This window comes from Urtica dioica, chromosome 2 (genome assembly GCF_054948205.1).
Source record: "Urtica dioica subsp. dioica isolate 48M chromosome 2, U.dioica_male_clone48M_v1_H2, whole genome shotgun sequence".
In the NCBI taxonomy this organism is placed as follows: domain Eukaryota; kingdom Viridiplantae; phylum Streptophyta; class Magnoliopsida; order Rosales; family Urticaceae; genus Urtica; species Urtica dioica.
This window is the reverse complement of record NC_142757.1, coordinates 49,908,189-49,936,074: the sequence shown is the minus strand read 5'-3', so window position 1 is coordinate 49,936,074 and position 27,886 is coordinate 49,908,189. Positions and strand designations below refer to the sequence as shown.

The 27,886-nt window shown below is 39.4% G+C and overlaps 3 protein-coding genes and 1 pseudogene across 4 annotated transcripts; 3 read left to right on the top strand and 1 right to left on the bottom strand.

Annotated features, from left to right (window-relative positions):
• The first annotated feature begins 469 nt into the window (after positions 1 to 469).
• LOC149405313 (Protein kinase superfamily protein) lies at positions 470 to 3,434 on the top strand. Of its 2 annotated transcripts, XM_089607059.1 has the most exons (6): positions 470 to 1,317; positions 1,425 to 1,557; positions 1,636 to 1,831; positions 1,926 to 2,050; positions 2,149 to 2,307; positions 2,848 to 3,434. In XM_089607059.1, the coding sequence occupies exons 1-6, from the start codon at positions 1,055 to 1,057 to the stop codon at positions 3,130 to 3,132; spliced, it is 1,161 nt and encodes a 386-aa protein (XP_089463185.1). In that variant the 5' UTR covers positions 470 to 1,054; the 3' UTR covers positions 3,133 to 3,434. The 2 variants fall into 2 exon arrangements, with proteins under 2 accessions (XP_089463185.1, XP_089463183.1); XM_089607057.1 differs by having other exon boundaries at positions 1,425 to 1,831.
• A 5,279-nt stretch (positions 3,435 to 8,713) lies between these two features.
• On the top strand, positions 8,714 to 11,228 carry LOC149405312 (pentatricopeptide repeat-containing protein At5g15300 pseudogene; annotated as a pseudogene).
• Positions 11,229 to 13,202: 1,974 nt separating this feature from the next.
• Positions 13,203 to 17,853, top strand: LOC149405311 (MACPF domain-containing protein CAD1-like). The gene is made up of 7 exons (XM_089607055.1): positions 13,203 to 13,871; positions 14,295 to 14,533; positions 14,605 to 14,800; positions 14,908 to 14,985; positions 15,427 to 15,610; positions 15,712 to 15,875; positions 16,858 to 17,853. The coding sequence occupies exons 1-7, from the start codon at positions 13,614 to 13,616 to the stop codon at positions 17,476 to 17,478; spliced, it is 1,740 nt and encodes a 579-aa protein (XP_089463181.1). The 5' UTR covers positions 13,203 to 13,613; the 3' UTR covers positions 17,479 to 17,853.
• A 6,722-nt stretch (positions 17,854 to 24,575) lies between these two features.
• LOC149405310 (expansin-A8-like) lies at positions 24,576 to 27,057 on the bottom strand. The gene is made up of 3 exons (XM_089607054.1): positions 26,867 to 27,057; positions 26,084 to 26,396; positions 24,576 to 25,315 (listed from the first exon to the last, which is right to left on the bottom strand). The coding sequence occupies exons 1-3, from the start codon at positions 27,021 to 27,023 to the stop codon at positions 25,012 to 25,014; spliced, it is 774 nt and encodes a 257-aa protein (XP_089463180.1). The 5' UTR covers positions 27,024 to 27,057; the 3' UTR covers positions 24,576 to 25,011.
• Between the last annotated feature and the right edge of the window lie 829 nt (positions 27,058 to 27,886).

Sequence of the window (27,886 nt, the reverse complement as noted above, 5' to 3'; positions counted from 1 at the left end):
ATATATAAATATCATTATATATGTATATTTTTAGAGAATAGATAACATACCAAAGTCCAAAACAAGCGCATAATTATTATAGAGTATTATTATCCAACTTTTGAGGACTTTTGAAAATAACGTTTTGTTTGCTTAAATGTGCATGTACGTGCCAAAATAAATAAATTATTTATGTCTTGTCTCCGCACGAGGCATCACACAATTACATATAAAATATAAATAAGTAAATAAGACCCAAGTCCAACCGAACCGAGTCAACTCGAGTCGACTCAGCGAGGCCGATAAGCCGACGTGTCAAGATATGGACCCACTAAGCAGCCTCATACCAGGAGCATAAATATATATAAAATAAAAAGATATGAAATAAAAGCCTCGTGTCATTTCCTTCCACGTGGCATTCCCCCAGTGGCTGGCTGGCGTGGGCTATTAAGCTCTCGTCGGACCTGATGCCCCGAATATCTTTCGGGTTTCGTCGGAGAGCGACTCTCTGAGTGGGTAGAGAGAGAAAGCGTGACGTTTCTGGTTTTCCAGAGAGAGAGAGAGAAACTCAAACCAAAGAAGAAAATAAAAAAGAATAGAAAAGAAAAAAAAAGTCTCACTCTTTCGCTAGACTCTCTCTATAGTCTAGGGTTTCGGATAAAGATTGAATCTTTTTGAAACCGAAAGAAGATTGGAGCGATTCCGTGGCTTCTTCTTCCTTTCTTGGCTTCCTTTTTCGGAGAAATTTTCCCATGGGAAATTCAGTTTGCGTCTTCTGTAAGTTTTGAGTCTCTCTGGTCGCGAAATAGGGAGAGGAGAGAGAGAGAGAGAGAGAGAGAGTCTTCGAGCTCAAGCGTATTCTCTTGGAGAAAGTGTTGAGCTCTGAATGGTTAATCTGGACGAGAAAGGAATCGGACTCTGTTTTCGCTCCTTGAAGAAGCTACGGCGTGAATTGAATCAGATGTTATTCTTGGCTGAGAGCTGACCGAATTTGATGTGGATTGTGTAAAATTGATTAGAGAGAGGGAGGTTTAGGATGGTAAAATCAGGGTAAATTTAAATTCCGGTTGCAACGATGAGTTGCGGCGAGAGAAACAAAGGAAGAAGAAGAAGAAGACTAGTCGGGGACGAAGAAGAAGAAGAGGATGAGAGGGAAAACGAGAGCTCGGCTTCGCGTGCCTCGACGGAGCTCGAGGAGCGGAATTCAGGCCCGTTGAACGGCTCGATCGCCACTGCTCCGCAGCTGAGCATCGACGAGGGATTGCTCGTGGACCCAAAGCTTCTGTTCATCGGCTCCAAGATCGGCGAGGGAGCTCACGGAAAAGTCTACGAAGGAAGGTCAGTCTCCGAAATTGAACTCTTTTTACTATTCCATTAAAAATGAAGGAACAAAAAAAAACATCCTTCAGTTTTTTTTTTTTTTTTTTTTTTCTTTTTTCTTCTAGGTATCGTGATCGGACCGTCGCAGTCAAAGTCCTCCACCGTGGCAGCTCCGCTGATGAGAGAGCTTCGCTGGAGGATCGTTTCATACGCGAAGTCGTTATGATGTCCCGAGTCAAACACGAAAACCTCGTCAAGGCGAGTCCTTTTCTTTTCTTTTTCTTTTCTCATCGTCGTCGTCGATTGCCAATATCGTGTTCGCCTATGTCTATGCAGTTTATCGGAGCTTGCAAAGACCCGTTAATGGTGATAGTGACAGAGCTCTTACCGGGAATGTCGCTTCGGAAATTCTTGGTCGGTATTCGCCCCGGGAAACTAGACCTCCACTTGGCAATTAAGTTCGCGATGGACATCGCTCGCGCGATGGAGTGTCTTCACGCCAACGGGATAATACACAGAGATCTCAAACCCGGTATTACATCTCGTGTTTTGCGTGGTCCATTTATTCGCATGAAATTCGTGTCGTACATAAAATTAAAAAAAAAAAAATTAATCCAATAATGCAGACAATTTGTTACTCACGGCGAACCAGAAGTGCGTGAAGCTCGCGGACTTCGGGCTCGCGAGAGAAGAGACAGTGACGGAAATGATGACCGCCGAAACAGGGACTTACCGTTGGATGGCTCCCGAGGTGGTTATTAACGTCATTTGATGATCTACTATGATACCTTAAATTTACTATAAATTTTTTTTTGTAGTTTTTGATTTTTTTTTTTTTGGGTGTTATAGTTGTACAGCACGGTGACGCTGAGGCAAGGAGAGAAGAAACATTACAACAACAAGGTTGACGTGTACAGCTTCGGGATCGTGTTGTGGGAGCTTCTCACAAACCGAATGCCCTTCGAAGGCATGTCCAATTTGCAAGCTGCTTATGCTGCGGCTTTTAAGGTCAGAACATCTCGATTTTTTATTTTTTTATTTCTCGTTATGTATATTTTACTTATTTACTGTTCGCTGCTTGACCCCACAACATTTGAGAACTTGAAACACTGGCAATTGTTAGGCGGGTCTGACCACTAGACCACATTTCTCGTTATAATATAAGAACTTACTACGGTCTCGCTGGATTTTTCGCTGTTTTGTTTGTCTTGTTTGGATTGACAAAAAATTTGAAGGATGATATTATATGACTAAAATATCTGCTTTCTTTCGCCCCCCTTAATTTTAAATTTCGATTTCGACTCAATATTTTGTTTTGTTTCCGTTATAATATGCTACTGTGAAAATACAAAGGGAAAACCTCTGCCTTGTTCGGGCTCAGAAAAATATCGAGTGAGCATATTACAGGACTTAAACACAAAATTATCGTGGGAAATCGAAATCAATGGAAATTTTGTCTCCATAATATCCTATCGTTAAAAAAATTTCATCGACGTCCAAACGAAGTAAAAATAATTATTGATTCCATAATTATTTCCTCGGTGGCAGCAAGAGCGGCCAAGTCTTCCAGAGGAAATATCAGCGGACTTGGCGTTCTTGATCCAGTCGTGTTGGGTCGAGGACCCGAACCTGAGGCCGAGCTTCAGCCAGATCATCCGTATGCTCAATTCCCATCTCTTCACGCTCTCTCCGACCACCGCTTCCTTGATTTTGGACTCCGACGCCGAAGCCGAAGCCAGCAACCACGACAACGACTTGTCGGCTCGCGCGAGAGGCAAGTTCGCGTTTTTCCGACACTTGTTCACCGCGAAGAAGACCAAGGGCTCGCAATGAACAATCGGCATTCATAGAAGGAAGTCATAATTTTTTTTTTTTTTTTTGGTCTAGTTATTAACCTCTTAATGTAAAGGAGATAGATATACACAATGGTCTTGAACGTTCTTCTGTTCATATTTTGGTGTCACCTTGAATTAGAGATTTTGTTCCATTTTGAAAGATTTAGGGAATACTACACTTTTTTGGTCTTTTGGGGGTCTGTTGAGGATTTTGGAGTGACAAGCTAATTATATTATTGTAGTCTAATGTAAACTCTTCATGTTATGAAATGTAATATACAGCAAGGGAATTCTTAAACATTTTTTGTTTTTTTTTTTTTTTTTTACTATTGATTTCAAATTTTCAATAATTGAGCTTTATCTTTGCATTGGCCTTTGTGATTTGCTTTCTAGTTTTATGATGATAGAAACTACTTGAGCTTGTTTAGGTAGTGAGTTATATATACGTCATTGCATTGCAACCAATAATTCTTAGCCAAGTTTAACTTCTTGTTTAGCATTATTGGTTTGATGGCTTTTTCTACTCTCTTCTATGGTGGATGCATTTATATTTATTTAATTGTTGTTTAGCTTGATTAATTGTTAGTGGGATTGGCAAAATGAGTGGAAAGCGACGTTGTTTAATTTTGTTTGATGGAATGATGAATTTTCAGTTAAATAAATATTTTGACTTATTTTTAATCGAAATTGATAGTTGGAGTTAGAAATGGTTTGAAATAGTATATAGCCTAATGCAGGGGTCTAAATAAATTATATGACTAATTCAAACACATTTTAATCTGAATTTCAGTTAAAAGTACTAGTTTGGTTCAATGATCAAAATATCGGCGATATATATATCGCCGATATCTCGTTTTTTTGGATACCTCGATAAAATATCTTCATTAAAAGTTATCGTTTTATAAAATATCGTCAAAATATCGCGATTTATCACCGATTTTTGAAAATATCGCGATATTTTGGATAGTATAAAACATGAAAATATCGGCTGGATTAGGAAAAATATCGTCAGTCTTCTACCCGGGAAAAATCGTTCGTCTGTGTGCAAATCTTATGCTCTATCGGCGATGAAGCTTCATCTCCGTGTAATATCGTCCGGCGAAGAAGGATTTTTATAGAATATCACTGATAGAGTCGGATATATCACTGGTAAGTATATAAAGCTCGGATATTTAGAAGAAATGTGTTTTAAATTTTGTTTTTCGTTTTTAGATAGATTTAACTCAAGTTTTGTTGAAATTTTTTGCATATTTGAAATTAGTATTTGAATATCTTTCAGATCCCCGACTTTTTTTAAAGTTCCGGCGAGTTTTTCATTTTTCCGCGCGACCCGCCACCCATATTGACGGCGGCCGGCGAATTTTCCGGCGACTTGAAAATTTCTGGAATCTTCATTCAAAAGAGGTTAGTGTCAAAATTATGTTATTGTAGAATTTATGATATTTCGACGTGTGAATTGGAATTTATGATTGTGGACGGTAATATGTGAAATTGAAATTCGCCGATATAAATTGTGATTTTATGAATCAAAACTTGTGATTGTGATTGCGATTAAGACATTGCAAATTATAAATTGTGATATTGTACGTGTGAATTGGAATTTATGATTGTGGACGTGAATATGTGGAATTAACATTAGGATATATAAGTTGTGATTTTTAGAAAATGCGAATCAAAACTTGCGATTGTGATTGTGATTAAGAAATTGCAAATTATAAATTGTGATATTGTACGTATGAATTAGAATTTATGATTGTGGACGGGAATATGTGAAATTGAAATTAGGATATGTAAATTGTGATTTTAGAAAATGTGTGTGATTGTGATTGTGATTAAGAAATTACAAATTATAAATTGTGATATTGTGGTTGTGAATTTTTAATTAACAGAAATGACCGATGAAGGGGCAAGAAAGTATTGTACGCCCATCCAAGGGAGTTCGAACGGTTTCACATGTCATTTTTGTGATCGGCAAATGAAAAGTGGCGGGATTACTCGAATGAAATACCACTTGAGTGGTAACGATCCCAATAAAAATGCGAGTGCATGCGCTAACGTTCCTCTTGAGGTTCGGAAAAAAAATGCAAGAACTGCTTCTACAAAGTTCCCAAAAGAAGCAGAAGAAGAAGAGTTATGATATTAATGTTGATCGAAGGTTGACACAAAATCTCGAAGATTCAGATGAAGACGCCGAAGCGGAAAGAGAATTGTTCAGACAATTAAAAAAGAACCGTCAAGAAGAAGCCTCAAAAAGATTTTCCAAATGGTTTGAGGGTCCGGGGGAGGCTCGGGGGCAGTGCCCCCCTCGGACCCGTCTCTATATCAATCAGAGAGTGCGAAGCAACAAAGGATTTCGGAGATGGTGAATTCGCGTAAGAAAAAACTAGTAGGTCGCCTAATTAGTAAGTTTTTCATCTACGTGAATATCGCATTCAACAAAGTAAATCTCATCATTTCAAGAATATGATAGCTGGAGTCGCCGAAGCGGGGTAAGACATATTTTTTAAATGCTTAATTATAGAACTAGTTATGTTCCAGCGAGCTTGAAAATAATTTTTTTATGTTATCGTCGTACGGGTCCCGGTGTGCATATTCCCTCGTCTTATGAGATATCCTATGTGTACTTGACGATGGAGGTTGAAGACTTCAAGAAGTACGTGGATGCACAACGACCCATGTGGGAAGAATATGGATGTACCGTTATGTCCAACGGTTGGACTGGAATCACGAAGTTGAGTATTCTCAATGTAATGATATACTCCGCTGGACGTACGATATTCTTGAAGTCTATCGATGTGTCGAACAAGATCAAAGATTCCGCGTACATATATGGCATGCTGAAGGACGTCATAGACGAAATTGGAGTGCATAACATCATGCAAGTTATTACTGATAATGGCTCGGCTTATGTTAAAGCTGGGAAATAGTTGATGAAGAAGTACCAAGTGTATTGGACGCCGTGCGCCGCACATTGCATCGACCTCATATTCGAGGACATTGGGAAACATCCTATTATTACGGGACCAGTTGCGAAAGCTCATAACATTACAAAGTTCATTTACAACCACTTAAACGTGTTAGCAACGATGAGAGAATTCTGCCCGACTGTGCTTATTCGCCCTGGGAAGACACGATTCGTGACGAACTACTTGGCATATAGGAGCATACGCAGCAACAGAGTCTAGCTGCGAAACATGTTCATATCAAAATCGTGAGAAGTGTCGAAGCTCAAGAATTCTGTCGTCGGTAGAGTTGTGGAGGAAACGGTTATGGACGCCTCTTTTTGGATTTTCTTGACATGGTCTTCTCCCTTGACACTGAAGTGATTCCCACTCTCGGAATGATGTACAACGTGTTTGAGTCGATGGTTTCACGTTTGTCCCACCTTCAAGGAAAATAATGGGTGGTAGACATTGTGAGTGAACGGTGGAAGAAGCAGCTACATCATCCGTTATATGAAGCAGCTCATTGGCTAAATCCAAGGCTTCCATACAACCCCAATGTTGAGATGCGTAGCGAATATATGCAAATGGTGACTAGAGTCTTCGATAAGTTGCATGCACACGAAGACTACACCGATATTGGCAAAGAGGTAAGTGATTGTTTGTTTTTAATATCGATATTGATTACATGCATATTAATTCTTGGACGTACAAAATTGAAGCCATGTACTGTTTTCGGTGTAGATGATTTATTTCTGTGATGCAAAGGGTGGATTAGGAGAGCGAGCTGCCATAGCCGCAAGAACAAACATGCCACCATATATGTTATTTTTTTTAGTTTTCAGAATAAGTATGAAGTTGTTAATTACGCGATATATGATTTGTTTTCATTTGCAGTCGAATGGTGGAACGTTTTTTGGAATGAATGTTCGACATTGCGAAAGTTGGCAATGTGCATCTTATCCCAAACAGCATCATCATCCGCAAGCGAGCGGAATTGGAGTACGTTCACATTGATCCACATGAAACAAAGGAACCGGTTGGCTTACAAACGCTTGGAGCGGCTTGTCTTTTGTAGCTACAATCAAAAGCTGCGAATAACGGGGTGGATATGCAAGATCCATATGACATCCTCGAATGATCGATGGCGACGGTGGGTAACGAAAACCTAGATGAGGAAATCCTTGATTGGATTCAACCAATCCACTTCGATGACGATATTGGTAACCCTAATCCTGAAGTAACTACCGAGGCTCAAAATTTAGGTGTTGACGTCGATCGAGTTATGCGGGACGATGTTGGCCACGATGGTGGTAGTACTCACGGGGGTAGTACTTATGGTGGTAGTAGTCACGGGGTAGTACTTATGGTGGTAGTTCACATGGGGTAGATGTCGAATATGGTGGTGGTTGATATGAATTTGGAAGTGATTACAGGGGGTGGATATGGTCGGGGTGGTGCAGACCCAAGGGTCCAAAGAGATGGACATGACTTTGGTAATCCAGGTGATGTCAGCGGTGTTGGTCGAGGTGGTTATGATACTGGTCCAAATGACAGGTCAGATCAACTATCCACATTTGATTATTTTTTCGGCGCTCCACCGACTTATCCAGCTCCCATGTCTCGTGCGTCGACTACTGATATTGATCAAGTTTCTTCTCAATTTGATTTGATGTCGGTCTCGGGATATGAGGCTCAAGCTCAACCATCAACAACCAGCCTTCATACTCAGTACGAACAGTTTCCTATCCTCAACGTATTCATCGGCCTTGATGAGTACAACTATGAAATGCACATCAAAACCTACATCAACTACTATTCATCATACATGTCGTGGCCCATATATTGTCAAGGTCAGTTGGTGCAACCCTACACATTTCAACCTCCTCGAACTTACAACTGATTCGGACTTTCAAAGGTTGTAGTCTTCTACTCTTATTTCATTTTAAGCATTTGAGAACAGTTGCTTATGTTTTGTAATGTCTACTTTGTGTTTATTTCTTGTCATGAACGTTTTAGTATTAGATTTTGTATTTTCATAATTTGGATTCCAAAACATATATATATTTTTAGTTTTTTTTTTTTTAAAATTATTTGTTATAGGATTTCTGGTACTTTTCCCGCGGATTCCGACGAGAAACTCTCTAGCCTCGGCTAAAAAATATGTCAATTATATTAAACTGAAGGAATATGTCTGATATTTATTGAAACTGAAGTTATAAATTATTTATTTTGATTAAACACATGGGATACTGTTGATATTTTCCATTTTTAATATGATTGTAACATTTTGAAAAATAATAATTGTTTTTAAAAAAAAAAAAATATGGCTTAAACGGTCCTGTTTAAATAAAAATCCGAATAGAAGACTCCTTCGGGGTTAATCAAAATTGGATAAAAACAAAAAATTTAAACAGCTTCATTTGATCCATATTTATTTTATCTTATTTCAATTGATGCGATTTAACCTTTTTTTTTTATACAGTTTTACCCCGGTACTAAATCATGACAAACGAACAAAAAAAAATGTATCAACATTCAAATTGATAATAACTTGATAATAATAGTCACAATAATGAGACTCTCTCATAAATTATTATTATTTCTTTCAAGAATTTATGAAAAGGAATTGAACCTTGAAATTGGTATTTTTAAAACTCACCGTTTCGGTCTCCTCGGAGAGACTCACTACTGGTCTTAAGCTTCCGGCGAGCTCCAACTCGGACGGAAATGGAAGTGCGAAATGGCCGCAAATTTGTCCGTCACTCGGCTCATTCTCGGCCGCGGAATCGCCTCCATGAAAGACCTAGACCGAGCTCAAGCACTGATCACCAAAGCCGGTCTCTTCTCCCACGCCTCTCTCATCGCCACCCTCGTCTCCTGGGCCTCAATCTCGCCCACTGGCTGCCTCGCGCGCGCGAGATCGATCTTCGAGGAGACCGCCATGGACGACCCTCTCGTCTGCAACGCCATGGTCAGAGCTTACGCCGTGAGTGTTTTTCCGGTCGCGGCGTTTGGGATTTTTAACCGAATGCAGAGAGTGGGAATCGGATGTGATGGTTTCACTCTAAGCTTCGCTCTCAGAGCCTGCGCTAGGGCTTTGAGATGGTCGGAGATAGAAGAGGAGTGTTTGGAGATCGAGAAGAAAGGGTTTGAGATTCATTCCAGGGCTTTGAAGTTAGGGTTTCACCGTGATAGGTTCGTTGAGGCTTCGTTGCTTTTACTGTACGCGAAATGTGGCCGGGTTGAACTTGCGCGCCGAGTGTTTGATGAAATGCCTGAGAGAAAAGTTAGTTCTTGGAATGTGATGATCGCGGCGTACGATCGAGCCGGGGATTATGAATCTGCGGATCGGCTTTTTGGTTCGATGCCGGAGAAGAACGTGGTCGCGTGGAACATTATGTTGTCGCGGCTCGCTGGATTAGGGAAGATCAGAGAAGCCGAGAAACTGTTCGACAAAATGCCTGAGAGAGACTCGGTGTCTTGGAACGCCATGATATCATGCCACGTAAAAGCGAATGATCACGCCGGTGCTTTACGGGTCTTTCTCGAGATGGAATCCGCCGGAGCGGAGCCCACAGAAGTTACCCTGGTCTCTGCTCTCGGCGCCTGCGCAGAAACGGGCTCGTTAGAGATCGGCCAAAGAATCCACGAATCATTGAAATCGAAAAAGACTCGGATCGAAGGGTATTTAGGGAATGCTCTAGTGGACGTGTATGCGAAATGCGGGGACTTAAACTCCGCTCGGAAAGTCTTCGACGCAGTGAAGATCAGACCTGCGAGTCTGTGGAATGCGATGATCGTGGGCTTGGCGGTCCACGGCCGTTCCGAAGAGGCTCTCGAGTTATTCTCCGAAATGGAATCAAAACCCGATGATGTCAGCCCTAATCGGGTCACCTTCATCGGGGTTCTGACAGCTTGCAGCCACAAGGGTCTGGTTTCGGAAGGACGGGCATTTTTCGACCGCATGATCGATCGATACGGGATCGAGCCCGACGAGAAGCACCTAGGTTGTATGGTCGATCTTCTGAGCCGGTTTGGATTTCTGGAGGAAGCGTATCGGACGATCGAGGCTCGGGCGGGCTCGAAGGCGGTGATGTGGAGGACTCTGCTCGGAGCGTGCGCGGTGCATAGGAACGTCGACGTCGCGGAGGATTGCTTCCGGAAGCTCGCTGAGGTGGCGGATCCGACGGACGCGGATTATGTGTTGATGTCGAATGTGTACGCCGGAGCCGGGAGATGGGACGGAGTTGAGCGGATGAGGAACGAGATGGTCGCGGCCGGCGTTTCAAAGGTTCTTGGGTACACTCATTATTCTATCTAGCTGTGTTCCAATTATTATTATTCTTAAAAAAAAATAGTCAAATAAACCATCGAAAATCTAAGAATTGCTAGACAGTCAATTTTTTGTAAATTTTTTGTAAATAACCACCTCAGCTTGTTTACGGCATTCGAAAAAACAAAAATACCCAAAAACATTCTCGCCTATTTTGAGTTTTTTTTTTTATGTCTTTTTAAGTACCGTAAATAAGTTGAGGTGATTATTTACAGAAAATTAACAAAAGATTGACTATTATACAAAATGTTATAAGTTAAATGACTATATAACTAAAAGACCCTTATTCTTATCTGTGTAGAGATTTTCGACAATGCTTCTTGAGTATAAGATGTATGATTAAAATGCTTCTCGTAGATGATTGGTCGATGGTTCAATTTTACGGAAAATTCGGAGGGAAATTTTGTAAGGCCGATTTTTGGTTTAGTCGAAAATTTCGTAAAAAAAAATAAAACTTGAGTACTTCACGGGACGGGGAATTTCGCAAAAAAAAAAAAGAAAAATCACTGGATTTGGCCAGATTGTTGCTTGCTGGTAGGGGTGTTCATCAAAACCTCCAAACCGAACAACCCGATCATCCAAATCAAACCGCACTCTTTTTTAAACCGCCCCATTAAAATCCGATGAAGTTTGGGTTGTAACCAACCCAAATCGCAATTGTTTCGGGTTGGTCTGGTTTTTTATAGTCGTGAGATTTGGTTGAACCAAACCAACCCAATCGTGTTAATTATTTAATTTTTGTAAGATTCCAAATATTTTATATGTACTATTGTTAATTAAAAAAATATTATATGTACTATTGTTAAAAAAATAATATTTTTTAATAATATTATAATTAAATAAAAAAATACCTAGTATTATACTTTATTATTTACGACTATATGAAAACTTGGTAATTAAACATATGCGTAATTTTTGTTTTAATACGTAATTTTTTTAAAGATAAGTGTTGTTACATTAATTGGCGATTTAATGTTGGCAAAATAATATAGAATCGTGGAATATATTATCGGATAGCGTTGGGCTTTGTTACAATTTTCGGTCACAAGTGTCGCAGTTTGTGTTGTAACAGTCCTGTATAACAGTCTCGGCCCATTGACTTTTGGGCTTCGCTACTCCGACTTGAAGAAGGATTCCAGCGTGGATTAATGAGATAATGGGCTGGTCTTCCTAATCCGACTTCAAAATTCGTGTTGACCTAGTTTTCTCATATAAATAGGTCATCACCTCACCTTCTACACTCACGCCTTTTGAGAGATTTATTTGAGTGTTTAGCTGAGCTTAGAACGACATGTGTTCAAGCTTTTAAGGTGTCTTTTACCTCTGTTTTGTTGCCTATATACGGGTGATTGTATTAGAAGCTAGAGGTTAGGTTTTTCAATTGTTTTTGTTGGGAAACACATTTAGAAGTCTCGGGAGAGATATTCTGTGGGAATCGAGGGGATCTCGTACTTAGGGGGAGCCTAAGTTGCTGTTGAAGAGGATAGGCGTAGGTTGGGTAGCTAGCGAGGGAGTCGTTGAGTGTAAATCCTTATTGTACCACGTTATCATAGTAAACTGCTTTCCACCGGGCAAAGGCCCTCCAGACGTAGGCACGGATTGCCGAACTGGGTTACCAACTCTGGTGTCTCTTTATTATTCCGCACTCATATCGTTTATCTTTTATTTTCTCTAAATTTCAGCAACTGTCGCATTTTCTGTTACAACACTTTCTGCAACAGCTGCGCAGATTCAGTAATTTCAATAAGTAAAATTTTAATTTTATTTGACAAAACGTTCTAGATATAATATACGTAAATGATTTTCATTCGAGTTATAAAATCATTTGTCGAGAATTATAATCCGAAAAAACCAACCTAAACCAACCCGATTATTTTCGGGTTAGTTTGGTTTGGTTTTACCTTTCAATCGGGTTGATTTGAGTTTTAAAATTAAAAAATTAGTTGTAACGGTTCGGATTGGTAGAATATGAAAAAATCGACTAACCCAACTCGATTATACCCCTAGTTGCTGATTTTGACCGAATTTTATATTTTCAGCTGAATTTTGACGATTTTTGACGTAACGAATTATTAGCCTTTCGCCAAAAAATTACTGTGAAATTTTTGACGTAACGAATTAATAATCTAGTCCTCATTAATTGTTTAGCTTGGTCAGCCGAACTATTTGATTACGACCTTTATTAATGGCTTATTTCTCTCAATCAGGGACCATAGGCATTGAAAAATCAAAACGAACACACTTTTTTATTTTTTTATTTCTAGAAGAAGATTAATTACAAGGCAAGTGAAGATAATCTCGCAATATATCTGAAGTTACTAATCGAATCAACATATAGAACTGAATTTCTCTCCTGTAATATTTGTGTATATATATATATATATATATATATATATATATGTATGAGTGGAAACCTCAGTCAGCAATGGTCTTTGTTGTTAACCATTTTACTTCGGTCAATATATATTTTTATTTTTCACACGCCCATAAAATTCATAATCTCCCGAGATATAAAGTAATATCCTGTATTTTGAGCCTAGTGACGATAAATTGCCCACAAGTTCATTGACAGATACGAGAAAATGAATCACGTAATTTAGAAAGCAAAAAGTCAAACAAAGCGTTAAAACGAAAGAAAGTATGTTCTCAAACCTTGTCAGCCGTTGGATTCGATCAGATCCAAACGTGTCTCGTCTCGAGTACGGTAGGTCAATATTTCAAACGCAAGACTCCAAAAAGTCTAAAGTCTATACCCCAATTATCTCATAAGATTTTGTATTTTGCTTTGATTTATCCAACAAACCAAAAACACAAAAAAGAAGAGAGAGAGAGAGACTCAAGTCAATTTAACTTTCCCAAGTTGGTAGAGAAATTTAAAAAATAAATAAAATTTTACTTTAACAATAAACTTGTTTTTTACACGAAGGGGAAAAAAATAAATCAAGAATGAAAATCTAAAAAGTCCTTCGAACAAGAAGGTCGTTGAGAACTAAGAGGATTTAATCAATATTCAGGCGAGAAATAAGAACTCTTTCTCTCTCTCTCTCTGATCAACAAATCTCGAATTTCGGAAAGTGTATTCCTTTCAATTTTTCCCTTTCTGGGTCAACTTAAAAACTGAAAATAGGAGACGGGTCGTCGAGTTTGACCGGCACCGAGTGAAGACTGGAATCTGGGTCAGTTTGGGTGGGTGATGAGAAAATGGAGGGAAACTCAGCGCCGTCGCACACGGCCGTGAACGCCGTGCAAGCGCTCGGAAGGGGTTTCGACGTGAACTTCGACACGAGGCTTCTCTATTGCAAGGGCGTTTCTGGGTCTCGGATCGTCGAGCTCAGCTCCGAGCTCACCAGTGATCTGTGGCTCTACGACGACGTTTTCGTGCCTAATGTCTCCAGAGACATCAAGAGATTCGCCGAGCCCCGTGGGCGTCGGAGCTCCGGTGTCTGTTCCTTCCATGAGGTACTCCATCACTTTTTTTTTAATAATATTTCGTTTCACTTGATTGGACGGTTTGTATTTGCATCTCAATGTATGGTTATTGGTTTAATTGATTCAGAATTTATTTTTGGACCACTTTAGCTTGATTGGGAAGAGCTTTTGTTTTGCTAAAAAAAAAAAAAAGAACACAATCTTGAAGTTGAGGGAAAGGAATCATTAGAGCTCTCTTTTTCGGGCTTTGATTGGCTGAAACCGGACGAGACTATTTGCAATGATTCTTGGATGGATGAATATTCTCATTTCCTTGTGAATAAAGGGAGATGGGAGTTTTGGCTGTTCGATGAATCAAAGTTATTTGCAGTTTTGTTTTATGAAGTGCTTCGAAAAGGGCTTTTCATTCAGACTCGAGTGCTTGTTTAATTACAACGGCAATGAAATTCGCAGATGGTGGAACATTTCAACGAGAATGCGAATCTCTCGGAGAGCTTTCCTCTCGGCAGCTTCAACGCCGCGTTCAACTTCACGGGGCTGAAGCACGCCGACGCAGCTTCGACGAAGACTCTCTCCACGGACGGTCTCTACATTCCTTTGGCCAAGCTTCAGCTTCAACGGTCTCCGTTGGTGCTACAAGAAAATGTCAGAATGGCCGTGCCCACAAATTGGGACCCGCCGGCCCTGGCTAGGTACGGGATTCGAAAAAATGCCGCCGAGAAGTCGGTATTCCAGGCTCTGATTTTTTTTTTCTTTTTTTCAGCTTCATCGAAAACTTTGGGACTCATGTTATAACGTCGGTAACTATTGGTGGCAAAGACGTTATTTATGTAAAACAACATCGGGGTTCGAGTTTGTCCACTTTGGAGATGAAGAACTATTGCCAGGATGTCGGAAACCAGAGGTTCTCTGATCCAGAGAGTCATACGAGTTCAGGTCCAATGATAATCAAGGATAAGGCTAGTTCCACATTTTTTGTTATTTTTTTAAAAATTATTTTCCTTGATTCAATTGCAGATCGTGTTTTGTTTTTCTTGCTTAATTCAATCCATTTTTTAATGTTTAGGCTGTCGATCCCGGTACATATAACAGTCAAGGGATATATCCTCAACCAACCAACACACCGTACCTTGCTGGGAAAGAGGTATTGTAAAAGAGTCACCCTTGACTTGCATATGAGTTTTTTTTTTTTTTTAATTTAAATTACACTTTGTTGTGTCTAATTACTCAAAATTGTAAATGCCTTGACTTTTTTTTTTTTTGGAAGAAGAAGACTCTTTTTGCTAATAAACCGTTTTGAGCCATCTGCATTTAAAGTTAGTTATCATGTCACATGAGCTGAGATTTTTTCTTCTATCAAAACGGTCCACGTTTCTTTTTCTTTTTTTGTTTTTTTGTTTTTAACAAATACTCATTAAGACTCGAATGTGTAAATTATTGACAGCTACGATGATATCTTTTTAAATGTTCATTGTCATCGGGTTGAATTTCAACGATTTAGATATGATATGCACATACTCGAGTCAAATCTAGTCTTCACAAGTCAACATCGATTTTGACAAATCTTGAATTGTATTTGCGATAGGACGTGACTGTCATTTTCCGAAGAAGAGGAGGAGATGATTTGGAACAAAATCACTCCCGGTGGGCAAGCACTGTTTGTTCATCTCCGGATATCATCGACATGACGTTCTGTTCCATAACAGCTCTCCTTGAAGGGATCGCCGGAAAGGAACATCTTATCCGAGCCATCAATCTTTATCTTGAATGTATGCGAGACGGTGAATTGGATTTATTATATATACAAGGAAATAATAAGAATTCGCACTGAATGTCTCGATTGATAAAATAAACAATTGCGATGTTACAGATAAGCCCGCGATCGAAGAACTGAGGTATTTTCTGGAGTTTCAGATTCCTCGAGTATGGGCTCCTTTGAACGACCGGATTCCCGGCCACCAAAGGAAGGAACCTGTTTGCCCGTCTTTGCAATTCAGCATGATGGGTCAGAGGTTATATGTCAGCCAAGAGCAGGTTAATTATTTCTCTTGTTTTCTATTATAACAAAGAACTTTTTTTTTTTTGTTTAGAACTTGTGTGGAAGATTTGCTTTGTTACACATGATAATGATGTGCTACAATTTTCACCTTTCATTGAATAAAAAATATCCCTTACTAGTCCCACCAGATAATTTATTTTCGAGATATCTATAAGAACTTCGACACAAATCCAAATAGTAGAACCATGATTATACTCTCCGAATTTATTCATCCTTTCAGCAGTTTATTTTTATCTATCTAATCATCAATATGTACTTCATTAAGTTAATGTCCACAATATTCATAAACTAAATAAATGTCTAATCTCTCTCCACTATAAATCATAACTCAACAACCATTTTTAATAAACTTGGTACCAATGCGAAGCTCTCGACGAGACGATAAGGACACCAATAAAGACCTGCTTCTCATGCGTGGTCTATTTTCAATTGACGGTGGTTAGTTAAATATACACTAAACTAGTTAAAAAAATATTAGTAAAAAATTGGACTTTTATTTAAATTTAAAAATTATTCCAAAAGCTTGTGTGTATCTTCTTTGACGAAAATACTCTAATGGACTTTTCTTTTAAGTTAACCCTTCTTTTCTCCAAGTTATTTAAGGAAAGGACAATTCATATTGAAGCCGATAGAGACCAAAGAAGTATTATGGTGCATTAGGGAATGAAGACCATTATGGAATAATCGAGGAAAAAGAAGTTCCTTGCCTTGGAGAGATACATAAATCCCCGTTACTTTTATTATGATAGGTTTCTATCCCCCTTTGAATTTTTTTTCTCTCTTAGGAATGCCTCGTAATTACATATAATTTTACACTAAAAAGGGACATTGATTTGGAAACAAATTTCGAATATGGCATCGATACCCACAGCTAAAAAAAAAATATACGGGCCAACCGTGTCGATATCCCGATAATTGAGGACATGTAAGAAATTTGTGTGTCGGGTTGTTGTACAGGTGTCGGTGGGTCGGAAGCCGGTGACGGGTCTGCGGCTATGCCTCGAAGGAGCGAAGCATAACCGGATTTGCATTCACATCCAACACTTGCAGACCCTCCCGAAGATCCTCCAGCCGTATTGGGACGCCCACGTGGCGATCGGGCCCCCGAAATGGATAGGGCCCGAGGAGCAAGACAGCCGGTGGTTCGAGCCCGTCAAGTGGAAGAACTTCTCCCACGTCAGCACCGCTCCGATCGAGTGCCCCGAGACCTTCTTCTCCGGCGACCTCTCCGGCGGAGTCCACGCCGTCACCGGGGCCCAGCTCCGCGTCTGGGACTTCGGGCCCAGGAACGTGCTCTACATGAACCTCCTGTACTCGAGGCTCCCCGGCTGCACCGTCAGAAGGTCTCTGTGGGACCACGCGCCGGAGGAGAGGCCGAGGAAATCCGGCGGAGAAGTCGTCGCCGGAGACTCGAGCTCCGGCCAGAAGGACAACAAGCTCGCGAAGTTTGTGGATACGGGTGAGATGAGCAAAGGGCCGGAGGACCACCCGGGCCACTGGCTGGTCACCGGAGGGAAGCTCGGGGTTGAGAAAGGGAAGATTGTGCTGAGATTGAAATACTCTTTGCTCAACTATTGATGTAAAAAACTCTTGTTATGATATATATTTTATATGTGTAGAGGTCTGGTTTTTGTTAGGTATTTAGTGGATGTATAATTTGTGTTCATCCTTGGCAACAAACCCTTTCCTTGTGGCCAATTCCTCAGTTTTATGGTGTTTTACTTGTGGCCAATTCAGTTACAAGTATAAAATCAAAAGCCCTAGGGAGAAGAAAATAAGTGTGAATTTCTCCTTGTACAGGTTGTGCCAAGGTCTTTTCAGGCTTTTGTTTTAATTATGAAAATCCGATGCCATAATCATATGATTCATGCAGACTTGTATTAGTAACCCAATAGCTTATTGATTGTTTTTATTTCGTAAATTACCATTTTTACAAGTATTTTTCATGTGTTTACCAATTTTTTTTTTTTTTTTTAATGGTTCCTTTAGAATTAGAGCTGTGAAAAAAAATAAATAAGTATTTATGAGAGTTTGAAATAATGAGTTATGTATTCAAAACCTAGCCTTGACCAGGAACATTAGAACACCGTGACTCTAAGTTAACTTTAGTGACTTATGAGACGTAATGAGTTATCTAACGGACCATTGACCTAACACGTGACTATAAGTTAACTTCAGTGGCTTCGTTTGGTAGCTTTGTTTGGTAGGAAAGAGAGAAAAATGAGTGGATGGATTAAATAAGATGGAAAAAAAAGTGATGGATTGTAATTTTCTCAAAAGTATGAAAGATTATTTTACATCAATTTGTTGTTTGGTATAAATAAATAAAAGAGAGGAAATAAGATTATTATTATAAAATAAAACAAATAAGCTCTCCTTTCTCACAATCCTTCCAAATTAGGGGGGGATTGATTTTCTGTGGATCCCACGGATTTATATCCTTCTTACAACTCTTTTCATCCTCTACTTTAAATATACCAAACAAGAGAAACTAAAAATACATCCACCCAAATCCATCTATATTAATCCATCCTCCCTAAAATCCACTCTACCAAACAAGACCTAAAAGAGCCTAAGGAGGGGACGAAAGAATGGACTGAAAGCCCAGCCTACATTGGCTGATCGGGTAAAGGAATCTTTTATGGGAGTAAGGGCTTTATCTAGTCAGCAAGGTTATTAAGGTTTTACATAATAACTAGAAAAAAAAAAGTTGTACTAGAGTTTCTCTTGGTAATCTGATATCTGTATATTGAAGGTGTGAGAGTAGAGATGCACGTACCTCTATTAGCTCACTTGGTCAGATTTTACAAGAAATACAAATTTCTTAGGCTATGTTTGGTTCTCATCTCAAAAACAGTTTTTGAGTTAAAAAAATTGAAAACAAAAAACGAACATGTGTTTGGTTTAATTTTTTTAAAATTTTTTGCAATTGTTTTGTAAAAGAGTAAAGAAAACTGAAAACAAATAAAATGTGTTTTTGGAAAAAAAAAAATTTCTCTTCTCTCCTCCTTCTCCTCATCTTCTCTTTTCATTTTTTCAAAAACAAAAATGAAAACTCTACCAAACACTTTTTTTTTCTTCAGTTTTTTCAATTTCTAAAAAACAAAAATGAAAACTGTACCAAACATCTTTTTGAAAACAACTGCAAAATAATTTTTCAGTACAACTACAAAAATTAGAAAATAGAAAACAAAATTTTTTTGAGTTAACTACCAAACAACCCCTTAGTTTTTTCTCTTTGTGGTCGTTCTTGACTAATTGTTGTGAGTTAATTATTTTAATTCATAACAAATTGGTATCATAGCACAAGATGACCGAGAGGGGACAAAAAGCAACTCAAATTTCATCTACTTCGCGGAACAGTCTTCGTACAAAACTTCTACAAGCCATGGAGAACATGCGAAGAGAGCTCAAGAACGAGCTGGTGATCGGACTAGCACATGTCAGAGGCGGAGTTCAAGAACCATCACTGAACATGAGCAGACTCCGATGAAGGGAATCCAGAGCTTGGGAGAAACTCCGAAGAGACCGGACAGCGTCGAAGATGGAGGAAGTTCTAGGCCAATCTCGAACTCAGTGCAGGACCCACCCTACGCCGTCTTCCGAGATCAACCGATCGAGCATCGTTCAGATTCATCGTTTAGACATGCCAGTTTTCGACGAAACCCACCCAGATAGCTGGATCTTTAGGGAGAAGCATTACTTTGCCACTTGTTGGTCGAACGAAGCAGAGAAGTTTGCTGCGGTGGTCATCGCCTCGACGGCGAGGCCATCTCCTGGTTCCAGTGGCGCGATGCTCAGAGTCCGATAAATTCACGGGACGAGATGAAAAACACAGTGCTCGGTCGATTTCACTCGTCGCATGAAGTGAGTCCATTCGAGCGACTCATGCCGCTGAAGCTAAAGGGCACGGTGGATGAGTTTTAATGCGACTTTGAGATTTTCACCACACCGCTACCATCGTCGAGCAATACTATTTTGATCGATATGTTCACAGATGAGCTTAAGCACGAGATTAGGTTAGAGTTGAGGTTATACAAGCCAGTGGGCCTTTGGGTTGTAATGGACATGGCCCAAAGGATTGAGGAAAAAATAGGGCTAATCCAAACCCTAATCTGAGCCCACGGGTCTCAAACTCTAACCAAGGTTCTAAATCGAATGGGAACTAGCCTTCGACGCATCGAAGCATTCCAGCTTCGACCCTGAAGCCGGAAATTCAAGCTCCGTCGAAGCATCCTCTGTTACGGTGATTCACTCCGGCGGAAGAACAACATCAGACAAGGGGCTTTGTTTTAAGTGCGACAAAATATTTATATGGACATAAGTGTAGGAACAAGGATTTGCACATAGTGTTTCTTGAAGACGAGGTAGAGCCATAAGACGAGGAGATCGACAACGTGATTGAAGAAGTCGATGACATCGGCGTCGAAGCAAGGATAATGGAGACTGTGGAGCTGCCTCGTAGCTCGATGATCAGGCTTACTGCTCCTCAAACGATGAAGGTCCAGAGAGCGGTTCATGATTTTGGTGGACTCGAGCGTGAGCCACAACTTCGTCTCCGCTAAGGTGGTCAGCGAGCTCGGATTGGCCATTACCAAGACGGAAGAATGCGGTGTTGTGTTGAGTAATAGAGTTACTGTGCCAAATCAAGGGTTGTGTCTAGGAATGGTAGTTGATTTTTCGGGTGTGGAGATTGTGGCGGATTTCCTAACATTCGACCTCTGGAGTTCCGAAATCATTTTGGGTGTACAGTGGCTTTGTACATTGGGCGGATTTCACAAGAGAGCTTTTTGGAGAAATGCTTCGTGCAGTTATTATCCAGAATAGTCTATCCCTTTCTCCAGCCCGGTGCTTCTCGTGCGTAGAAAAGACGGGCTGGAGATTTTGCATCAATTATTGGGCACTCAATTGGGAGTTCCCAGTAAGTTCCCAATTTCGATGATTGACAAACTCTTAGACGAGTTACATGGTGCTGTGGGGATCACGAAGCTCGACCTACGCTCCGGCTATCACAAAATTCGGGTGCGCGATGATAACGTCCACAAAACTGCATTTCGTACTCACGAGGGGCACTATGAGTTCCGGACTATGAGTTTCGGGTAATGCCTTTTGACATAACCAACGCACCAGCTACTTTTCAGGCGCTTATGAACTCAATATTCAAGCCATTGCTGCAGAGATATGTATTATTCTTCTTCGACAACATACTTATTTACAGCCACACATTGAGTGATCATGTGCAGCACGTTGACCGAGTATTGGAGATACTTAGAGAGCACCGTTTGTCAGTGAACAAAAAAAAGTGCAGTTTTGGGCAGCCCCGGCTTGAATACCTTGGTCACATTATCTTGGCGGAAGGAGTTGAAGTAGATGGTTACAGAAAGATCGCATAGCCCCTTACAGATCAACCAAAGAAGGACTGTTTTGAGTGAAGTGGGGACGCGGGGCATGCCTTCAACGACCTCAAGCGTGCCCTCACCACCACCCTTGTTCTCGCGCTGTCCGACTTTGCCAAGCCTTTTGAGATCAAGACCGACGCGTCCGGATTTGGACTGGGAGCAATGTTGATGCAAGATCGAAGACCAGTGGCATTTTACAGCCAAGTGTTGAGCGCGCAGGCTCGATTGAAGTCCATTTACGAGGAGTTGATGGCGATTGTACTCTCCGTACAAAAGTGGCGCCCATATCTCCTCGGCTGGCAGCTTGTTGTTCGCACCGACGAAAAGAGTCTCAAATACTTCCTCGATCAGCGGCTTATGTGTTGGAGCATAAAAAGTGGATGGCGAAGTTACTCGGGTACCAATTCACCATTAAGTACCGACCCGGGCCGGAGGAAAAAGCGGTTGATGTGTTTTCTGTATAACCACCGAGGAATGTAAGGCTTTAAGTGTGCACAAGTGTATGGATTTTGAAGAAGTTGCGCAAGCTGTCGAGGCAGATCCAAAAACATTGAAAATCTTGCAAGCGCCACTCACCAAAAGCACCGCGCTGGAAGGGTATGAGATGTTCGAGGGAAAACTTCTATACCAAGGCAGGTTAGTGATCCCCTAAGGAGCTTCCTTCATCATGAGATGCTCTTCGAGTATCATCACCACCCTACAAGAGGGCATTCTGGTGCCCTTCGCACGTTCCAAAAAGTGTCACTGAATTGGTATTGGAAGGGTATGAGGAAATCAGTGACAAATTTTGTGACAAAGTGCGATGTGTGTCAAAGGTACAAGAACTCTTCTTTAGCCCCACCTGGCCTTCTTCAACCCCTTCCCATCCCAGAGAATATATGAGACGACGTTTACATGGATTTTATAGAAGGGCTGCCAGTTAGTGATGGCATGGATTCGATACTTGTGATAGCAAATCGTCTAAGCAAATACACCCACTTCGTCGGGTCCGACGCCCGTTTTTGGCGCCGACTATAGCGATGGTATTTGTCAAGGAAACCGTATGCCTTCATGGAGTTCCAAGGTCGATCGTCTTGGACGGCGATAAAGTCTTCACAAGCGTTTTTTGGGAGGAGTTGTCCAAGCTCCAAGGCACTGTCCCTTAAAATGAGCTCAACTTACCGTTCGCAGATTGACGGACCAGCGGAAGTTGTAAACAGGACGTTGAAGACGTATCGCAAGTGCTTCGTGGGGGATAAGCCAAAACGGTGGAGTGCGTGGCTTCCGTGGGCAGAGTATTAGTATAATACAACCTACCACACTGGTGCATATACTACACCATTCCGCGTAGTGTATGGTCGCGACCTTCCAGAAATCATGAAGTTCGAAACCGGGTCTACCAAGGTGGACGCAGTTGACACTTGACCGAGAGGGACTCGATTCTCGCGGAGCTCAAATGCCTACTAAACTGAGCTCAACAACGCATTAAACACTACGCCGATGGGCACCGTCAGGATGTAGAATTTGGAAAAAGAGACCCGATCTACTTGAAGATTTGCACTCTCATGCTAAACCGATCGGAAACTCACACTGCGATTCTACGACCCTATCGTATCAGCCGTATAATTCAAGTATTCATCAAGTGGAAGGGGCTGCCAATCTCGGACTCCACATGGGAAAGCTTCTCCGACATTCAAAGCAAGTTCCCCATCTTTCGCCATAAGGACAAGGTGAAAATTCGAGCGGCGGGTATTGATAAGTTAAGTTTAGTGACTTGTGCTAAAAGAGCCAAAGGAGGGAACAAAAGAATGGGCCTGAAATGGCCCAGTCTATGTGGATGGGCTTTAGACAAGGATAAGGGCAAAGTAGGGAATATGGGCTGATAGGGTAAAAGAATCTTTATGGGAGTAAGGGCTTTATCTAGTCAGCAAGGTTATTAGGGTTTTACATAATCCTTTAAAGGTTATTAAGTTATATAGCCACACGGTTATAGTGAATTGAGATATATCCCACCTTTCTTTAATTTCTTATAAATAGCCAAATTAACTTATTAACATATTAATAAAAGACTTATTTAATCCAGTCAAACATGTAAAAAAAATGTAGTTAATAGGCTGCCACGTATGCAAGTTGACTATTTACAAAGTATTTACTAAAGGTTTGCTAATTTACAATTCATATAGTTTAGGTGGCTTACGTAGCCAATTTTTTGATCCTTTAAATAGAAAAGGAAAGTTGTACTAGAGTTTCTATCTTGGTAATCCGGTATCTGTGTATTTGAGGTGTGAGAGCAGAGGTGTATGTACCTCTATTAGCTCACCTGGTCAGATTTTACAAGAAATACATTTTTCTTAGTTCCTTCTCTTTGTGGTTGTCTTGTTCTTGACTAATTGTATTGTGAGTTAGTTATTTTAATTCAGTGACCAAACAAACAGAATACCATGTAAACTGAATTCGCAGCAGACTGGGCAATCCTTGTGGTTACTCAAGCTATCCATGGTTGACCTATGATCATCTTCAATATCAGCATCCTCCGAATTTCTAAAACTAGCCAATTTAAACATAAGTTCAGCCACAAAAGCCGTCTCTTGCTTCGCCAAATCCACACCACAGCTCTTGACTCACTCTCTCACCACTAAAGCCTGGCGCTGCAATTCTCGCTTCAATGAACTCACAGCGAATTTTGAACCGCAGTCTATATTGATTAAAAAAAAAGGGACAAATCTCACTGCGAATAATTTTGAGACACTTTTCGCGTCTAAACATAATGTCTGAAAGTACATATTCTACTATTTGTACCTCTCGTGTGATTTTAATCCCAGCAGCTCATTCCGAAGAGGAAGATTCGGATCGAAAGAAGCTCTACGGATCTGCTCACCGACTTATTTACAATGGACGCGCGTGAGTAATTAGATATTTGAGGATAAAATGTAGCATGTACGAATTTGAATAATTTTACATTGCTGTGTTTTATGGATTGATTGAATCATGTTGCTCTGTTACTGTATTTATTTATTTTTAATTGTGATTGTTCCTCGTAGTTTGTAGATATAGTCACATTGTTATCTAATGGCGTTTAAACTTCACAATACGTATTCACCACCACACACTGACAATTGAATGAATATAATAAATATAGTACCATAATTTATGATTCCACATTATTATGATATAACAATCTGAAATGTTAGGAAACTTTTATGTTTACTGCTGGTAAAAGTATTATTGTATCTATCTTAATTTATGTTTGAAAAAAAAAAAAAACCAAAAAGTTGGCTGAGAAGTGAACACAGAGTATAAACATAACATATTATATGCTCATTGAAGTAACATTTGCTTCAACGACTGTTCAAGCAAATGAAAACCATTTTATTTAGTGCCACCAAAAAAAATAAAAATTGCACACAATGAATGAACATAAGAGAGACAGGTTAACCATAAATCAAGACAGCTATGATACTTGATCACTTACAACTCACAACCCCACTTATCATCTCAAAAAGTAACAAAAAAAAAGGGAAGAAGTTGGGATTGCATCAATTCTTTCTTAAATACCCTAATAATAATATTAATATAAAGTAGCTCATCTAAAGATCTTAAAAACCATTCATATATCACAACAAATGCCACCTTAATATTGCTCACTTAATTAATAGCAATACCACATTCTCTTCCTCACTCTACAAATGTGCTCACTTTATATATTATTTATTTATAATTTATTTTTGAGTCTCTAGAACTGTTGACCCTCAAAAGTCTGGCCAAACTGCCAATGAGAGGGAGCCACGTCGTTAGAGACTAGGGTTTGACCGTTACTGTTTGTAACCCTAAAGGAGAGGGTTTGACCGTTGATGTAAGAGTTGGTTTGCCAATTCTGGCCCCAATTCCTTGACATTGGGATCCAACCGGTCCTCGAGCCCTTGATGGACACGGCTCGCACGTCCCCGGCCCCGCCCACATTCGAGATCAGCACCAAGTTGAAGTACGAGTGCCCGTTTATCGTGAACCTCACACCGCCTTTCTTCTCACACGGAACCCTATACACGTGTCACACAAAATCACCACATTATATTTTTTGTTTATTTTGAAGATCTTGATCCATTTTCATATTATCTTCGTCAAGCTATTTTGACGAAAATGATCAAATTTTTCGTTAAATTATATGTTTTACGTTGATACTTTTTTTTTTTTAACTTAATTGCATTTTTAGAAAGTAATGATAGAAAAAGTTAGATAATTTTCTTCTGAATGTCGACGACAGTTAGAAACTTGAATTAAATTGTAAAAAATAAAAATTCATGGATCAAAATCACTAAATAAAATTTAAAGGTCAAAATGGGATAACCTAAAGTTGAGGGGTCATAAGAGCCATTTACTAAAAGTTATACATACTGTCATTCATTATTTATAAAACTAATTGATTTCTAATTATAATAGTATATACCACCCTCCAAATAAGCTTTAACAGACTCGTCTTTGCTTTCCACCGCACAAAAATTAAAAAATATTTATCAATCTGTAAAAAAAAAAATGGTTTTGAATATTTGGAGTTTTATAATTAACAATAACTTATACGAGGGAAATACTAAAAAGATAATTAGATTTACATTTAAAAATAATACTAGGGAGTTATAATTAGACGTTAACTATTTTATAAAATATAAAAATAAAAATAAAAAATTCAAACGTATAAATACCACTTAAAATAAGTACTAAAATAAAATTGAAAAAAAAATAACTAGCGTTTTATCAACAAAGTTTACTACTCTCTCCCAACATGGTCAGCTATGCAATATTGCACTTACCTTCGGTAGAGAACGGGGACGATCCCAGCTCGGTACTCGGCGATGTGCAAAAAAGCGGGTTGTGCGAGATCAAAGTGTTGTCGCGGGGGATTGCACCACCCTCCGTTGTCGTTGGGGAGGGACGGATTTGGGGGACAGAAATTGGTGGCTGTCACTGTAATCATCCCTCCCAAACACCACTTTGGATCGTCGGCGCACTTTATCTGAAAGCAAGCGCCACAACTATACCCGTTATTGAAAAGCGCCGTGCTTAGCGCAGCCGTGCTCGTCCCATACCCTTGACTGTACAGGTTTCCGTACCCGCACGCTCCTCCTTTTATGCCGAAACGAGAAAAATTAATTGATTAGTACGACATTTCGTATGATTTTCGCTAGACGGATCCTACACTGATTTTTGTCACATTTTTTTTAGTTAGATCTGGAGTTAAGTTGTCACGTATCTATAGGAAGAGGTCAATATCGCCGCCACTCATATTTTGATTCGTATTACTCTTTTCATTGGCAATAAACTCGTACAAAAGAAATTTAAAAATAATATATATTTGCATGCCGTTTAAGGTTTTTATTTTACGACAATTTCTTTTATTTTTTAAATAGACAAAAAAAAAAGTTACATTTTTTTTTATTTTACTGTTGTGTCCCTAAACGAGCATGTGACTATAAGATACATTTGAATCTCCTCTATTTATGATTACACTAAAAAAATATATATATATATCTCCTCTATTTATGATTACACTAAAAAAAAAATAGAATTTTTTTTTTCTTCATATATATCGTTACCCATTGTGCCGGTTGCGTCACTGCCGCCGTAGAACGTGGCATGGGCGGTTTGCCAGCTTCCACTGTTGTCGTCGTAGGAGCCGGCAGTTAGGGTTCCTAATAAAAATATGTTTAAAATAATGGAAAACATTATTGCCCTAGAGAAGTTGTACTCCATTTTGTTATGCTTAGTTTTGTTATAGAGGGTTTGATCAATGTGAATAAGGTATATATATTGGCAAGTGGGTGCATTTATATAGCTTGAAGAAGGAGATTCATGAGCGGGTGGTGAGGGAGTGAAAGAAATAGCTGAGATATACAGTTGAAAATTAAAGACAAAAAAAAAAAAAAAAAAATTAATAATAAATAATGAAAAAGGATATGAAGAAGGGAAAGAACTATCAAGTATAGAGACTTAACCGTTGTCACGTTTGAGCCGTCCTAACCGCCAAACTAAATGGATTTCAATCGAATTAAATAAACCCTGATCACTACAGTTATGGAATGTTCACTTGCGTGCTTTTAGCTTAAATATATTGGGACCCTTCTCAACCATATATTATGCACTAATAATTTGTAATTAAATTAAATAAATAAAAAGTGTTGTACCCAGCACCCTCTATTTTTTTTTTTACATACGTAAATAAATAATTGGATCTCATATGCTTTAGAAAAAATATATCATGTATTTGTTGTACAATCTTAAATTTGATCCTAGCCACATCCATAAAAACAAAGGAAAAAGTAAATGATTCCGTTAATTTATCATAAATAAGAGTTACCATTTCAGTTTAATTTAGAAAAAAAAAAATACTTTTATTAATTCTATTTCCTCTTACTCGGATAAAATTAAAAATGATAAAAAAAAAATGGTTGAATTCGATAAAACTTTACTAACTTTTTTGGGTAATAGTTAAACTTTTGGATGTAGAGATTAACGGAAGTTATTCTTTGATGCATAATTACTATTAGCTATATATAATTTTAATATTATATTATCGTCCAATTATTACGACATAATTTCGGTTAAATTAAATTTTC